The sequence below is a fragment of the Trachurus trachurus genome (assembly GCF_905171665.1).
Source record: "Trachurus trachurus genome assembly, chromosome: 1".
In the NCBI taxonomy this organism is placed as follows: Eukaryota; Metazoa; Chordata; class Actinopteri; order Carangiformes; family Carangidae; genus Trachurus; species Trachurus trachurus.
In genome coordinates, this window is record NC_139891.1 from 38,275,251 (window position 1) to 38,293,900 (window position 18,650).

At 41.3% G+C, this 18,650-nt stretch overlaps 1 protein-coding gene across 1 annotated transcript in view; it reads right to left on the reverse strand.

Moving 5' to 3' along the window:
• The window catches only part of LOC310984633 (NACHT, LRR and PYD domains-containing protein 12-like), a 197,994-nt gene that overhangs the window by 54,372 nt on the left and 124,972 nt on the right, over positions 1-18,650 (reverse strand). The window contains 1 exon segment of the mRNA XM_083969891.1: positions 4,046-4,219. Within this exon segment, the coding sequence (XP_083826017.1) occupies positions 4,046-4,219 (174 nt within the window).

The window sequence follows — 18,650 nt, forward strand, 5'->3', positions numbered from 1 at the left end:
CCTGCAGGTTGTTGTTCCAGTTCAGGTCCAGTTCTCTCAGGTGGGAGGGGTTGGACTTCAGAGCTGAGCCCAGAGAAGAACAGCTGATCTCTGACAAGCTGCAGCTCTTCAATCTGAATAAAGAATAAAAGCAGTACAACATTAATTCTTGGTCCTGGACAGAGGTGGGTAGAAACACGCTACATTTACTTGGGTAAGTTTTTGGATAAACTGTACTTGTAAGAGTAGTTTTAATGCAGTGTACTTTTTACTTTTACTTGAGTATAATTGTGAAGAAGAAGCGGTACTTTTACTCCGTTACATTGAGCTACATTCTGATTGCTACTCGCTAATTTCTATCGATCCAATGCGCAATCTGTTTGTTTAGGGTAACACACACAGAGAGTTTGACAGTTCATAGACGTCTGTATGCATATGTAAGTTATTGTGGCTGACTTTGCTTTACTTTGTTACTTTGTAAAGATTTCATTTCTTGTCTCGGTTGTTAAGTGTTGTTCTTTGACAATATCTGAATTTGTTCTTTGCTGTTTTATATTTTTGTGTAGTTGCTTACGTTCATCCGCTGATTATTTAACAAATAAAAGGTTACTCAGCAGCAGTTCCTCAGTACTGGAGAAGTATTTTCACCAAGTATTTTCTTACTCTTACTCAAGTAAATATTTGGATGACTACTTTTTACTTTTACTTGAGTAATATTATTATGAAGTAACAATACTCTTACTTGAGTAAAATTTTTGGCTACTCTCTACCCACAACTAAAACTACACACATTCAACTGAACACAAACCTGTTGACAAACCCCACCCACCCACATCTGATGTGATGGCTTCAGACCAGTCAGTCTTTATCTGAGTCAAACACTCTGACTTTAAGATCAGATTCAAATCATCTCTGTGAACAAAATGAAGACTGGTCTAACACTACAGAGCAGTCTAACATGTGTTTGTTACTGCACCACTCCAATCTGAATAAAGAATAAAATCAGTGAGTTGAGGACAAAGCTCCTTGTTGACAGCGTTCAGTGTCTCATCATCTGTTCAGAGCTGAAGAAGCTTCAGAAAGAACAATAATTGGAAAATGAAAGTCCAACATCTGAAGCAACAGGAAGCAAGTTAAACAGTTACATGGAGATAAAATAGCTCATTAATATTCATGAGAAGCTGCTGCTGCTTCAACACAGACGCAGTGACTCCGCCTCTTCACCTGTCAGCTCCACCTGTGGCTCCATCCAGACAAACTCATGTTGTGCAGCCACATTGATCAGAGGGGTATTCCAGAAACTCAGAGTAAGTGAATCCTGAGATGAGGAAAACTCTGGATTTTCCGTTCCAGATTGAGAGGTAACTGAAACTCTGTCTCAGTCACCATGGTAACTGACTCAGTGAACCTAACCTGCTCTCTGGCAGGTTTACTTGAAGAAACCCTGAGTCGCACATCGAATATCAGGCTACACGTCACCGCTGACGTTCTCTCAGATCTGAACTATCCTCTTCGTTTTTATCACTTTGCAGGTTAATCAATCACCTTCCAGCAGCCAGAAAAAGATAAACTCACATTTTATTTGTCTTTCTTTCATTCCTACAGATAGCTACAAAAGTAACAATCATAGGTGTGGCAAGGTGAAGAGGGCCCGGGCGGGGATTGAACCCACACCTCCCGGGTAAGAGTCATGCGCGCTTGCCAGTCAAAGGGACCCAAAGGGACATCCCCTTGGCCAAGTAGCCAGGGCACATGATCAATTGGAGGCATAGTGACAGGACCACCACTGTCACATCTCTCCCCCTCTTTTCACAAGCACGTCCTCGTGCTTCCGCGCAGGCTGCCACACATTAGGAATCCATGGACCCACCCCTAGTGCTACATGGATCCTGCCAACAACGCCAGAATGTGGCAAGGTGAAGAGGGCCCGGGCGGGGATTGAACCCACACCTCCCGGGTAAGAGTCATGCGCGCTTGCCAGTCACCCAAAGGGGCATCCCCTTGGCCAAGTAGCCAGGGCACATGATCAATTGGAGGCATAGTGATAGGACCACCACTGTCACATAGGCATGTAGGATATATATTTTTTCCAACAAAGCAAACTCAAAGTTTGTGTAATTTGCATTGAGGACAACATTAAATTAGGCTACTTCTAGTTCAATCTGTAGACAGTGGCTCTGGATCAGAAAGCAGGTTTAGTGAAAACTCTGAGTTAGAGCAAACTCTGGGTTTTCGGTTTCACAAAGCCGGTTCCGCTCGACTCTGAGTCAGTTACCATAGCAACATACTCTGTGAACCTAACCTGCTCGCTGGCAGGTTTTCTTCAGCTAACCCTGAGTTTCTACTCTTTATCTCTTTTTCTGAAGCTTGCAGAATGAAAGCAGCTCTCTTTTTTCATAAGGTAGGTTATCAGTCTATCAATAGGTCCTAATCAATGTAGTATGAAGAGACTCGATCCACTTACAAATTATATTTACAGCCAGACTGATAGATGACATGCACAACCCTGTCACGTTATAATGGAGACAAACTTGAACATATTCAGTAAACACATTTGGAGACAGCAGTGTAAAGACATTTAGATGTTGCTTTTAAATAGAAAATATTAAATACTGGCAGGGTTGGATATCTAAAAAAAATGAGTATTTAGCTGAGAAGATTTAATAACATTCTTTTCTGTTCAGGAGCTTTGTTACAAAATTATTTCTACCTAAAGTCATTCTGATATCAGATGTTGAATGCAGGTTAAACAACATCATAACTGTCTGCCTGTAATAAATTTATACTACACCCAAACTGTATTTTTTTTATAAATGTTGATTTTTACAAATACGAATATACATTTTTATAAATTTTTCCAATTTTTTTTTTTAATTAATCCTCACATACCTATTGTCTCGGTCAACAATCAGACCTTTAAAAAAAAAAAGTGAACACTCTCGTTGACCTCTTACAATTTGCATATCAGGCCAACATTACTGGACTTCTTCAAATCTACAGTGGAAGGAAAATCATCTCATCTTGAAAATTGAAGCCTGTAAATCTGCTTGTAAAACAGGTTCTGTTCCAAGAACCAACTGGAAATAAACAGGAACCTTAGAAACCTTTGTTTTTTCCAGAAATCTCAAATCTCCTGCCGTTCATCATCACTGATGTGACTTCAGCTTGGTGAAATATTTGTTGGAGACAGATGAAGCTTCTGTCATGTTCAACTCAGCAGCACAAGATCTGTGAGTTTGATCCTCACCAAGTTAATGATTTGAAGATAAAATATAGATAGATAGATAGATAGATAGATAGATAGATAGATAGATAGATAGATAGATAGATAGATAGATAGATAGATAGATAGATAGAACTTCTCTCCATCACAAACTCTATGACTGGTCTCACCTTCCTCTTGTAGTAATAATAACGCTGAGTCCTTTCTCTTCTCCAGTTCTTTGTTTAAAGACCCACTCCCGTGAAAATCGTGTTTTTTGAGCTTTTCACATGTTCCTGTGGCATTTTTCTTGTGTTAGAGCACATATCAGCAGAAAAGGAAGTGCAAAATTGCATTTCTGAGTTTTTCTGCCTTCAAATTGCTGTGAACCAATGGCAGACGCAAACTGGCCGTTTCAGGGAGACTGGAGCTGACGTGTCACAGCTCCAGGGGAGGGAACTAGTGCTACAAGCTCCCACCCCGCTCTGCATCTGACTCAGAGGTGAAAGCCTTCACAGCTCGGTGTAGCTGTCAAGGTATTACAGGTATAGCTCACCTGGTAGAGCAGCTTGCACCGCGAGCAAGGACTATGTTCCAGTCTGGGATCGAATCCCAGTGTGGAGTTTTACGCTAAGTGCGCTGAATCTGTAATTGTACAATGTCCAGCTGTCAGCGAGCGGGGGGTGGGGTGCGAGGAGGTGGCTGGGCGGATGCAAAGCAGCGCAGTCTCCGCCCACCCCCCAGAGGTGCATTGCTAATGTGCATGGCTAATGAGCTGGTTTTAAAATGACCAAAAAGGGTCGCGGGAGGGGGACTTTAAATCCTCAACCAACGAACAAGTGAAATGACAACAGTCAAACTGACCTCAGAGTCTCCAGTCTACAGTTTGGACTCTCCAGTCCAGCACTCAGAACCTTCACTGCTGAATCCTGAAGGTCGTTCTCACTCAGGTCCAGTTCTGTCAGGTGGGAGGGGTTGGACTTCAGAGCTGAGGCCACAATTTCACAGTGATTCTCTGAGAGTTCACAGGCATGCAATCTGTGATAAGAGGAAAAATAAAACCTATTAAAATCGAATTTAAATAGTGGTGAAAATACAGTTGGTTAGGGGTGTCACGATTTCGATTTTTTATCGAAATCGATCGAAATTACGTCACAATCTCGAGCATCGAAGTCAAAGAGAGGATCGACGATCCCCCCCCAACACCCCCGCCCGCCCGCAAAGCTACAACTGCCCGTTGTCCCCATTGCGCACCAAGCGTCTTGTCAGTCACTGGTCCGAGTTTTCCTTTACTTTTTATTTCGAGACAACACTCACTCATTCTCTCTCTCTCTCTCTCTCCCTCGCTCTCTCTTTTTTCTTTTCTTTTTTTTTTACCGGCGGTGTCAGCTGATGTGCACGTCTACAGCAACCTAAACAAATGCACATGTTGACTGGCTCTATTCCAGCCACATGATTGGTTCGGCGCAGCGGAACTCTCAATATCATTGGCTATTTGCCAAAACATGGATGAATGTCCGGCCAAAGACAATATTTCTATCGAAGAAAAGTTATTTCACAATTTATAGCGTTTTATCACCCAGCCCTGGTGGGCTACTGTCCCTCCTACCTGGGGAACAGGAGGGAGACACAGCTCTAACTACACAGCACCGACAAGCACTGAGAGCCGCATGTTGCAGAGACGTTATGAGATAAAAACATTTTTAAAAAACCCGCAAATAATAAGCCGACGAAAAGCTGCAACTTGCCACTTTTTGTCGATGTATTATTTGCGGGGGCTTTCGGGGGATCTGGTGACGGTGGAGGATCCGGGACTGATTGACTGTGGACCACCACCAGTCTGATCAGGACCTGATCATCAGGTCCATGGCAGCGCTGCAGCTGCAGCTCTGCCCCGCTGTCTGTCACATGACTCTCGCGTATCAGCGCAATCTCGTTTACATTACATTAAGCCGACATCAGGAGAATAATGAGACACAACGGTAAATTAATGAAAATAAAATTATGATAATGTACAGATATAAATATATTTGTTTCAAAACCTTGGGGGCAATTTTGGCCCCTGGATCATGATTTTTGGGGGCATGTTACCTTTATATATGTAAAGAAATTATTTAAATGTGACCATTAGTGCCTAATGTGATACATTATGGAAATTGCATCACTTATATGTATCCCATCTTTTGAAATAAGATTTACTGTACAAAATTTGATGAACAAAACCAATGATCGTAGACTAGACTAGTCTGAAAATAGCATAGGCGTCTGTGCTGTTAGAAAAAGAAAAAAAATCGAGAATCGTATCGAATCGTGACCCTAAAATCGAAAATCAAATCGAATCGAGGATTTGGAGAATCGTGACACCCCTACAGTTGGTGCATATGATTGTGCGAGAACCATGACAGGTGCCCTGGTGAAAAAAAAGTGTACTTTATTGTATTTCAAGTATATTCGTATTTTGAATAGTATATTGAAAATGTAATTATACAAATTGTACTTTATATAAATATAAAAATTACACTAACATCACACTTTCATGCTAACACTTTTAACACACTTGAAAATAATTATACTATATTACACTTTATAGAAATATATTAAACTAAAATATACTTAAAGTGAAATTTATGTGTAATTTCTAAAGTGTACTTATTTGAAATTTGTTTTCACACATACTTTTGATATATTTTAAAATGTATGCTAAAATTGTCATTGTAAAATACAATGATAACATATTTTGAAAGTATACATTTTAATATCAACACTGTAATATTAAGTTTGAGTGTATTTTAAGTTACATTTGAGTTTAATTATAAAGTGAAGTTATTTATGCTTGTAGCCTACTTCAGGACATTTTGGAAAGTGGTATTAGCCTATGCACCTAAACCCGTTTATTAAATTTTGTGCTGTGTGTTTGGCAAAAAAAAAAAAAGATAGGCTACAACCTTACACGCATGAAATCACATGAAACAATACACTTAATTAACACTTAACAATCATCCACAAGAGCGTTGTAGAGTTGTTGGATTGTGTGTTTGATAGTCTCCGTAGCGGTAGCTGAGCAGCTCATGTCTCTGCCCCGCCGATCTAAAAACAGCTTGTAGGTTACCGTCAATTACAGTAAAAGTAACGAACCCTATCCCTAAAACTAGGGATTAACGGGCAAATCTGCCAAAATGTTGAAATATCCCTTTAAGCACATTGTTTTAATGTTATAATGTCTGTTGTAACCAAGGTTAAAAGTCTGTATAAAAAATTAGTTGATTGCATATTAAAACAGCTGAATCCATATTTAAAAAGTTAATTAATAAATACTAAGTTATGTTAATAATTAAAAACAGATACTTACCTATAAAAAGAAATTGAACAGTGATAAAATATTTTTTTATACGTTTATTTTGAAAGAGATTGGCTGGAGATGAGCTGTCAGCCAATCGGGAAGAAGCTCCCGCCCCTTGACCTGCTCAGAACAAGGTTCACTTCCTCCGGAGCCGTTGTCAGGAGAGCGAGCAGCCCCGCATCGAGCACGACACTTAGCTTGTGAAGAGGAGACACTAGTAAAAGTTGATAAAAGTGATTAAAAACTACGGGATAACTCCGGTGACGCCCTGGACCTGTGAGAGTGAAGCTAGAGGGACCCGACATCTCCACCAAGAAGAAAACGCATCGGTGAGAAATCGTTTTTTCCATGCTAAATGCTAACCGCCAGTGCTAATCAGTGCTAATACCAGAGACCTTACCCACTCGTGTGAATCACTAGCGTTAAAGCTAGCACTAGCTTCATTTTGAAGGTGCAATATGAGACGTTTTGAGAATTTGTTGCACACTGAACTGTAAAATCTGATGATTTAGCACAGTATCTGCGTTTTTAGCACGCCGAGTCACTATTTTATGCTAAGACATGGCAGAAGGTGCACACTGTACGTCTTCTTACTGGTATTAATGTTATATTTGCATGCTTATTACTATGTGAAGACGTTATTTTTATATTATTGATGTGGAGAAGTTATTTTAATAACTTAATCTCTGATATTTTGAGAATGTTGCTATGATATTATTGGGTGTGGTGTCATATTACAATGTTTATTCAGTTAGAAATATTCTCTGTGAATTGAGTGGATTTAACATGATTTATATATTGTATTTCATGATTGAGAGTTGAGAGAATTAAGAGAATGTTCTGACATTACTCATCATAGGTCAGGTTTTCCTGTTGGATCCTTTGAACCTTGGACCTACCCGGATGTTGGAGCCTGGATCGAGACGTTTGATGGCGAACCACAGCCTGGAGGACAACAAGAGATATGGTGCCCGCAAAGAATCAAAAACCTGGATCCTTTCATCACTTCATTACACACACACACACATACACATATCCAACACATTCAACCATGCGGTAGGATAGATCCTCTTCACTTCCTCAATGGACTGAACATTTCATACTGGGAGTGACTGAAAAAAGAGGTGACTTGAACTTTCAAACATAGCTGCAATTTTTTTTTTTTTATGTTCCTACTTACCTGGGTAAGAATTGTGTTACACTGTGTATGTACATGTGTTTTGCTTATCCTTCTTTAAAGGACAATTCCAGGCAAATTCAACTTGAGGGTGTATGTTCTTATCATTTTAAGTCTAAAAGAAGGAATGTGAAGATTTTCAGTTTAACGTCTCCTGTTTTGCGGTAGCTGCGTCTGTCCCCGCATCGCTACGGCAGCAATGAATGGGAGTGGATGCAAGTTCCGCTGGTTAGGCTGTTTACATCCCTCAAAGCCGCAATTTTTTTCCACAGACAGCGTCAGATGGTTACTCAAACATGCACTGAGAAGTTTCTTTACTTCAAGCAAGCCGACATGCTTGTAAAACTAGATCTAAATTCAAAGTCTCACGCGAGACCCAAGTTGATGCGCTCGGTGCATTCAGGGGTAGTCAGAAAGCTACCGTTTGTGTCATAAACACAGGAATATCGACTCTTGACTTGCTTCAAGTAAAAAAAACGTATCGGCGCATGTTTGAGTCGCCACCTGACGCTGTCTGTTGAAAAAAATGTACACTTCAAGCAAGTAAAGAGTCGATATTCCTGTGTTTATGACACAAAAGGTAGCTCCTACTGCACCTGAATGCACCGAGCACGGCAACAGGGTCTCGCACAAGACTTTGAATTAGATCTAGTTTTACAAGCATGTCGGCTTGCTTGAAGTAAATAAACTTCTCGGTACATGTTTGAGTCGCCATCTGACGCTGTCTGTGGAAAAAAATGCGGCTTTGAGGGCTGTAAACAGGCTAACCAGCGGAACTTGCATCCACTCCCATTCATTGCTGCCGTAGCGATGCGGGGACAGACCAAGCTACCGCAAAACAGGAGCGATTAAAATGAAAATCTTCACATTCCTTCTTTTAGACCCAAAATGATAGGAACATACACCCCCAAGTTGAATTCACCTGGAATTGTCCTTAAAGGTTTATTTGTAATGTTTAGGTCTGCTGCCTGAAATAAACCTATTTCTATTTTCTATTTCCTATGTACGAAAGAAGCAATATTTGAAAATGTGTTATTAAAGTTTTCCTTTGAAAATGTTTAAAAGCCATATGTAAATGTTTATACATTTAGAGATAGTACAAGTTTCTGTATTATTTGCAATGTATTATTATAATTTGGATGTGGTTTAAATACATTAAAGTATGTTTTTTTTACCTGGAAGTAGTCCCACAAGTCTTTCAGCCTTTAGTATACTTGTAACACATTTGCATGAAGGTAGAAAGTAGTATACCAAAAGTATAATTAAGTATATATTTTAATACACTAACATCTAATTTTTAACGTACTTATAATACAAACAAAGTACACTTTAATTTAAGTAATTAGGCATATATTAGTACATGAAATGTCATGTACTTAAAGTGAACTAAATATACTTTAAGTTGTTCCACTTTAGTACACAAAAGTACACTAAATACACTTTAAGTTGAGCTTTTCTACAACTTAATTACAATTTAAATATACTTAACACAAAATTAGTTGTTCCAATTTAGCACTCTTCAAGTTAACTAATCTTAAACACACTTGAAATATAATGATGATTAGTGCGGCTTGAAGTACACAAAAGTATGCTAAATTTTAGTACACTTAGTACATTAATTTTTCACCAGGGTGTAGCCATAACAAAACAAAAGTAATGGTATAATGCAAAGGCATGCAGTGCAAAAGTATGGAAGACATTCTCAACAAGCTCTTTTTTTATTTTTAGTTGATCTTGCAAGAACGCAAACACAAACCAAATGTGCATTGGCATATTCAGTTTATTTCCCTGAGCAAAAGGCTCAATCAATCTCTCACTGGGATGATCCTCATGACTCGATTTGGTCGGCCCTTTTTAAAACAGATTCTATTTCCTCATGACAGAGCTCTGAGGCTTCCTCTTCTTCAATCATATTAAACAACAATATCCAATAATATCGCTAATGAAAAAACTGTTTATCTCAACTAGACTTAACTACTGATCTGATCCACTGATCAATATTTATAATGATCATGTCTGGACTCACCCAGCCTTCCTGCAGTTTCTCACAGCTGGGATCAGTCTCCGTCGTCCCTCCTCTGATGTGTTGTACTTCTTCAGGTCCAACTCATCCAGAACCTGCTCTGACATCTGCAGCATGTAGGCCAGAGCTGAACACTGGATCTCAGAGAGTTCCTTCTCTGATCTGTTCTCTGACTTCAGGAACTGTTGGATCTCCTGATGAACTGACTGGTCCTTCATCTCCGTCAGACAGTGGAAGATGTTGATGCTTCTGTCAGGAGAGATTTTATCAGTCTTCATCTCCTTCAGGTTGTTGATGATTCTCTGGATGGTTTCTGGACTGTTGTCTGTCTGACCCAGCAGACCTCCTAACAGCCTCTGGTTGGACTCCAGAGAGAGGCCATGAAGGAAGCGAACAAACAGGTCCAGGTGACCATTTCTACTTCTGAGGGATTTCTGCATGGCTCTCTTCAGGAAGACATCCAGAGTTAAATCAACATCTTGTTTTCCCAGGAAGATCTCCAGGACCTGTGTGTTCCTGTTGGTGAAACAGTGGAACATGTAGACTGCAGCCAGAAACTCCTGAACACTCAGATGAACAAAGCAGTAGACTGTTTTCTGGGAGGTCCCACTCTCTCTTTTGAAGATCTCAGTACAGAGTCCTGAGTTCACCAAGGCCTCTGTGACATCCAGACCACACTGCTCCAGGTCTTCTTGGTAGAACATGATGTTTCCTTTCTCCAGTTGTTCAAACGCCAGCCTCCCCAGCTTCAGAAGAACTTCCCTGTCGGCCTCCATCAGCTCCTGTGGACTCGTCTCATGTCCTTCACCGTACTTGTTCTTCTTCCTCTTTGTCTGGACCAGCAGGAAGTGTGAGAACAGGTCCGTCGTGGTCTTGGGCAGCTCTCCTCTCTGGTCTGTGGTCAACATGTGCTCCAGAACTGTAGCACTGATCCAGCAGAAGACTGGGACTTGACACATGATGTGGAGGGTCCTGGACGTCTTGATGTGTGAGATGATTCTTCTGGACAGATCTTCATCACTGGACCTCCTCCTGAAGTACTCCTCCATCTGGGCGTCAGTGAAGCCTCGGACCTCTGTTACCCTGTCGACACATGTAGAAGGGATCTGATTGGCTGCTGCAGGTCTGGAGGTGATCCAGACCAGAGCCGAGGGAAGCAGATTCCCCTGGATGAGGTTTGTCAGCAGCACGTTGACTGATGACGTCTGTGTGACGTCAGACACAACCTCCCTGTTGTTGAAGTCCAGTGACAGTCGGCTTTCATCCAGGCCGTCAAAGATGAAGAGAAGTTTACAGACAGCCAGCTGCTCTGCTGTGACCTTCTGTAATGTTGGATGGAAAACATGGAGCAGCCTGAGAAGACTCAACCGCTGATCTCTGATCAGGTTCAGCTCCCTGAACGAAAGCAGAACCAGCAGACTGACATCTTGGTTCTCCAAGCCCTCGGCCCAGTCCAGAGTGAACTTCTGCACCAAGATGGTTTTTCCAAAGCTAGCAATGCCATTCGTCTGAATCATTCTGATGGGTCTCTGTTGGACAGGTGAGACTGTAGAGACATTGTCTCTCTGTTGGACAGGTGAGTCTTTGAAGATGTCGTTGCACTTGATTGGAGTGTCATGGAGGGTCTTCTTCTTGGACGTTGTCTCCAGCTGTCTCACCTCATGTTGGGTATTAACCTCTTCACTCTGCCCCTCTGTGATGTAGAGCTCAGTGTAGATCCTGTTGAGGAGGGTTCCACTTCCTGTTCCACTTCCTGTTCCCTCAGTTCCTTCAGTCACTCGCTCACATCTGCTCCTCAGACTGATCCTATGTTGATGTAAAACCGTGTAAAGACGGCGATCTGCTCAGAGACATAAACAGAGTCAGACTGAAGTCAGAGAGTCTGACAATTCGATCAGATTATTTTCATCAGCTACAGAAAAACTACAGACAACAAAGAGAAGGTTTGAATCATCATCTTAAATGTCAGGGCTGTGGGATGGAACAGTAGCTGCGTTTCCATTACAGGTTTTTGCTAAATAAAAGTGATATTTCTGAAATTTCCAAAAAGTACAATTGCTATTTGCAGATGTTTCCATTAAAAAGTGTTTTGCAAATGAGCCGCAGCTCTTGTAATGTCTAGTCTCACGATATCCCATAACTCTTTTAAATTTTTGTTTTTTAAATTCCTGCAAGTCTTCATTTTGAGGAAGATGGATGTTAGTGTCTTGCGTTTCCATGGTGATGGGACAGCGAGCTCAGCTGCCGCTACAGCTGTTCATTGATTGCTTAAAGGCAAAGCCCTTATGTGTGGCCCTGGCAGTGAATAAGGGATTTCTAGTTGAGGATTGTGAATGAGGATTTCACAACTATGGATTCAAAACTTCAGGATGACCCGGGATACGTTTAATCTGCTGTGTGATGTTCTCAAACCAAAATAAGTGTTTCCCTAACACTTTTGCAATACACTTTTATATACGTCTGAAAAACCACCTCATGAGAGTGTAAAAATGTTTCAGCGATATCTGAGAGTTTTTTCGAAATAAAGACGTTTTCATTACCAGTTTTTTATTGCGATATTTAGGTTTTGCGCATTTCTAGGGGTAATGGAAATGCACCTACTGACTCAACAGAAAACAACAGGTCCTGGCATGAGACATGACTGCATCAGCAGACAGATGTTCAGTCTCACTTTGTACACAGCTGCTCTGATTGGCTGTCTGCAGCTCACCTCTGGTTCTGGGTCTTTTTCCACACTGGGGACAGGAGGGGGGTCCTGAAGAACCAGACTGGTCCCAGTCTGAGATGAAGCACTGTCTGCAGAACCAGTGTCCACAGCTGGTGGAGACTGGATCCTTCAGGACGTCCTGACAGAGACCACAGCAGGACAGCTGCTGGTCCACAGAGACACCACTCCTCTTCTCTCTGTGAAGACATTTCTGTATCAACATGTCACAGTTTCACATCACAGTTAAATGATTTTTACCTGCGCTTTGAGAACTCAGACAGTGTACATGAATGTCGTGCTGTTTTAGAAAATGTCACCTGTGATCGCGATGTGCACAGGATTGTTATTGACCCTCTTTCTGTTAACAAAGTGTTTAAATCTATGAATGCGAAAAAAGCAGTGGGGCCAGATAATCTGTCAGCACTTTTTCTTAAAACCTTTGCTGATGAACTTTCACCTGTCTGGCACCGGCTCTTCCAGCTTTCTATAGACACTCACATTGTACCAGATCTTTGGAAAAAATCAATTATAATACCAGTTCCCAAATCATCATGTCCCCAGGTTAACAATGATTATCGACCCATCGCTCTCACGTCCAATGTTATGAAATCTCTGGAGAGACTTTTATTAGAGGTACTGCAGGCAGATGTGGCGCAATCCCTTGACCATCTACAGTTCGCCTACTCAAAAAAACGCATTACGAGCGATGCTATTGCCACTTTAATGCATTTTTCTTTAAAACATTTGGAGAGCCCAGCAGCTTACGCCAGGCTGCTTTTTATTGATTTTAGTTCGGCTTTCAACTCGATCCAAACACACATTCTTCTTAAGAAATTGGCGAAGCTGGATGTGAATCCTTTTTTAATCAAATGGTATCATTCTTTTCTCTCCTCGCGGTCCCAGCAGGTGAAATTTAATTCTGTCCTTTCTAATCTTTCCTTAAGCAGTACAGGGGCCCCCCAGGGGTGCGTCAGTTCACCTTTTCTTTTTACGCTGTATACTAATGATTGTGGTAGTTCTCAGCCTAACCAACTTGTTCTTAAGTACTCAGACGACACTGTAATCCTCAGTCTGCTCACCAACAACTTAGACAACCATAAAGCTGCTGTCGATAAGTTTGTTGTTTGGTGTGATACTCATAAACTGTATATCAATACATGTAAAACTGTTGAAATTATTCTTGACCCACGATCTGTAGGTGACAGTCGCCCTGTCGCCATACATGGTAACGACATCAGACAAGTCGACTCAGTAAAGTATTTGGGCGTGCATATAGATAGTGATCTCACCTGGCACACACATGTGGCAGGTGTGTGTGCCAGGATCCATCAGCGCCTTCACTTTCTCAGGCGACTCCGCCTATTCGGCGTTAGCTCTAACATCATGAACATCTTCTATTGCGCTGCCATTGAGTCCATCCTGAGATACGGCATTACGTCCTGGTTCGGTAATCTCACAGTAAAAGCCAAATCTCAAATACTCAACCTGGTCAAGACGGCTAGCAAAATCTTGGGTTCCCCTGTCCCACGCTCACCCCAAGATCTGTTTGAACAGGCCACCATTAGGCTGACTAACTCTGTTCTAGCAGATCCTACGCACGCTCTTCTCCCTGAATATGAGCTTTTAAATTCAGGTAGAAGATATCGAGTCCCTCTGTGCAGGCACAATCGCCTCAAAAACTCGTTCATCCCTCTGTCCATTAAATTTATGAATGAGCAGCTAGTGTGATGTTATGTATGAATGTTTGTGTGTTGTCCGCAGGCACAATTGCCTCAAAAACTCGTTCATTCATCCCTCTGTCCACTAAATTTATGAATGAGCAGCCTGTGTGATGATATGTATGAATGTTTGCGTGTTGTTTGCAGGCATAATCGCCTCAAAATTCGTTCATCCCTCTGTCCATTAATTTTATGAATGAGCAGTTTGTGTGATGATATGTATGAATGTTTGCGTGTCCTCACATCTGCCACTAGTACTTTTCTGAGGCATATTGCACTTTAATGATTTTATTGTATGTTTTTAGTACTTCTCTGCTGTTTTTCCCTTGTACTGTTTTTGTCTTTGTTGTGACGCAGCACTGCTCTCTGTCCGAGAGAAATTTCTCCTTCGGGAGACTAATAAATGATTTTGACATTTTGACATTTGACACATCCGTACCCTGATTGGTTGTCCACCTCAAGTGGGCGGGGCTTCAGAGACAATAGGAAACATTGATCACTTGTCTGTTTAAATTCACCATTGAGCTCTTTCAACTGTCTGGTTCTCATTAACATGTTATGTTACTGACTTTTCAAAATAAAAGCATCTCTGTAGCTGCTGCTTTAATCTCAGTCTACAGGCTCAGACGTGTGGATCATTAAAATGTCTCTGTGTCTCTTTTCTTCTCTGTCCTTCTGTCCACTGACAGCTCTACAGGTGTAAACCTTTGTGTGTGTGTGTGTGTAATGACTTATATGTTAATGAAATAAAAAAGTCTGGATGTTATGCTACTTGATAACCATAGTGTGTAATTAATTTAGTATTATTATGTTTTGTGTATGTTTTTACCTTCCAATGAACGTTTATTACCTTTCAATGAACTCTTGCAAAAGCACAAAGTGCTTTCCAAAAATGAGTCAATCAGACAAGAAAACATTGTCAGACAATACACGAATGGACTGAGTGCAAATGCATACAAACAACATAGAAATTAAGAGCACGATGCAGAATATACATGCACATACACAAACACATGTACATTTACGTGTAACACCAATGAAAAAAAGCAGCATATTTTCACAACGCCATTTTATAAATGTATGTTTTAAGTTGTTACCTGCAGACCCGAGGGGCCTGTTCGGACAGTAGGGTGTGTGAAGCTCTGTAATGTGTTCTGATCCCTGGTTATTAAAGGGCAACTTCGGTTTTTTTCAACCTGGGTCCTATTTTCATATGTTTTTATGTATATGTGAGTGATGGATAACATTTTTATTGAGGTCGCTCCAGTATTGAGCCCGGCCGGCAGCCGGCAGACAGCCTGCAGCCTAACTAACGCTCTTATATGGGGCAAGTGGCTCCCGTCAAAGTTCGCCGTATAAACGGTCATTTCTTTCAAACTGGCGGGCTCAGATAGTCACAATAAGTGTCCAGCAACATACTAGAGAGGAGAAGTGAATGAAATTGCCTTTACCTGTTGCTGGAGGTCGCTGTTTATTGTGATCTGAGTCTGTCAACAGGCGAGAAATCTCGTTCTGAAATCTCGCTATAACTCGCGATAAGACACCGGTTGGGATTAGTACGTAGTAATTAGTCTGCCTGGCAACAGTAGCCTACCGTACGGTATACCCAACCGGTGTCTTATCGCGAGTTATAGCGAGATTTCAGAACGAGATTTCTCGCCTGTTGACAGACTCAGATCACAATAAACAGCGACCTCCAGCAACAGGTAAAGGCAATTTCATTCACTTCTCCTCTCTAGTATGTTGCTGGACACTTATTGTGACTATCTGAGCCCGCCAGTTTGAAAGAAATGACTGTTTATACGGCGAACTTTGACGGGAGCCACTTGCCCCATATAAGAGTGTTAGTTAGGCTGCAGGCTGTCTGCCGGCTGCCGGCCGGGCTCAATACTGGAGCGACCTCAATAAAAATGTTATCCATCACTCACATATACATAAAAACATATGAAAATAGGACCCAGGTTGAAAAAAACCGAAGTTGCCCTTTAAGTGCCATGTATGTAACTAAAATGACTGAAGTTAATTCTTAAGGGGATGGAAAAATGTAATGAAGCCAGGACTGGTGTGTGTTAGGGAGAAATTCTGTGGGCAGCAGAGTCCTGGATGTCTTATGCTGATGAGATTTTATTTGGATTTGATCAAGGAGAATGGAAGAGTGCGTGATGTCACCTCAGTGCTGAAGAACCAGACCTCAAGTTATGATTCTTATACGAGAAACGTGGACTGAGCCTATGGAAAGGGATGTGTTCACATTCTATTGGCTATTGAGCATCAACACCTACGTAGATAAATATTTACACTTCCTAGGTAAAGGAGAAGGTACCAGAAGGTTTCTGTCATTCTCACTCACTGTTTTATTCAGTGACAGCGCCGTCGTATAGGGGGGAAAGGTAATGACAATTATAAGGGCCCACAGCCCGCTGGGGCCCACACACAGCCCTATCCTCTATGACAAAATTATTATGCATACACTGAACTAATATATACAACTAATATATGCATACACATAATGAATCCGAATTAAAACAAAGCCACAAGTCATACAATATTTTAATTTTAATCATTTCAATAACCCCCCTGACCCCTTCTTAAAAAATGGTTTGGTCCACACAGCGGTTCGTTCTTCCTCCTCGGAAAAAAGTGAGCGCAGGCGAACTCCAGTAGGGTTAGGATGGCCCCCCAAAAAGCATAAGTCTGGACACCAGAAAAGAGTTGAGAAGGAGGCCAGGAGTAGGGACAGCAGAGCAGGGACCCAGGATATCAAAAACTTTTTTACTAAGAATGGTGAGAGTAAAACTACAGAGGGTGGCTGAATCAATTTGCCTACTGTAACATTACCTTTGACGGGGCGCAGGCTGGAGCCTCGCTGTCACCTGGCCGCGCCACACTCTGGACAAGTCGCCAATTCATTAAAAAAAAAAAAAAAAAAGTCGGCAGTTCATTGTAGAGTAACGGTTCCTAGAGTAGCTATAACTAAACGTTACTAATTTGGAGGCTACTACAGTGTGTGTGACTGTTTCACACTGTCACTGGCACTGACAGTGCTCCAGTATGCGCCCACTCAGAGGTTGCATTGAATTGTATTATGACGCATTCAAGTTCCACTCAGTAATTATGAGTATCTGACGAAGGTCAGTTACGTTATCATGATGTGTTCAATGTGGTCTTGTAAAATGTGTTATGGTGGGACATTTGAATAGCCTAAATACAAAAAAGTTAAATGTTCAAAGATTTGTTGTTGTTGTTTGTTTTCATAGCAATATAAAATAAAATACACCATAATAGCTGACAACAACAAAGTAAAAAAAAAAAAAAAAAGACTATTTAGAATAGGCTACAGTTTACACTGACTTTTGAATGGTTTAAAAATGGTTTATATATATATATATTTGAGTTAAATGCTACATATTTACCTGTAGACTTCTTGAGCCAGGACACTTTGTTTGGGAAACGCCAAAAAATGAGATTTAGGATGGAAAGTGCAGGGCAGATAACAGTCTCTGGCAGTATATCTAAGGGAGTGGCCTCTAAATCTAGGCCTTCAATTTCAAACATAGAGGGACTGACCTTTGACGACATATAACGGCTTCGAAAATTCTAATTTTCTCTAGTCACAGTGTGAGGTGTGTTAACTGGTTAGTTTTGGTTAAGTCTAGCTCCTGAGTTTTGGATAATTTGTTGCGGACCAATGGCTCGATTGTTAAGACAGGTGAATAAGGAATTGAAGGATATAAGTGCATGTATGATTTTCTCTGTGTTGCTGAAGGATGAAAGTGCTCTAATCTGGCGATGCACCTGAGTTGGTAGAAGCATGACTGGACAACAGTCTTAACCTGTTGCTCTGAGCTGAGGTTTCAGTCCAGAGTGATGCCCAAGTTCTTGTAAATTACTTTATGTTGGAGATGATGGGGGTGAGGAGATGCTCACAAAGTTGGATGGATATGGCTCCTTGTTTCTCTCTGTTTCCTTCACATGAGTCTAATGACTGAATCATCTTCAGCTCAGTTTACAGTAGAAACCATCTCTTACTGTGACTGTGAGGGTCCAGGTCCAGGTCCAAGACTGAGGTCTGGAGGCAACCACCCTTTGGACCAGTCACTCTTCATAGACAGACAGATGGATCCTGGAGATTCTGCTCTCAGTCTCTGGTCTTGACCTCTGCAAAGACATGTTGTTATTCATATCACATCACTGATCAGTTCTCTGATGACAGAAGCATTGTGGGACTTCCAGCACCACACACTGTAGTGAAGGATGGAAGCAACACAGCTGTCAGTATGAACACAGGCTAATAGCTGACCGCAGCGTCAACTTTCAATTCCTTTGTTTATCCTTTTTTTTAAAGTATATATTTGGGACATTTTGCCTGTAATTGACAGGTTTTTTGAGAGAGACAGGAATTGGGGAAGCAGAGAGAAGAGGAATGACACGCAGCAAAGGGCCCTTATCCTAGAAAAGAGTATTAATACAAACACATACTCTATGTGTTTAAAGAACCAAAACA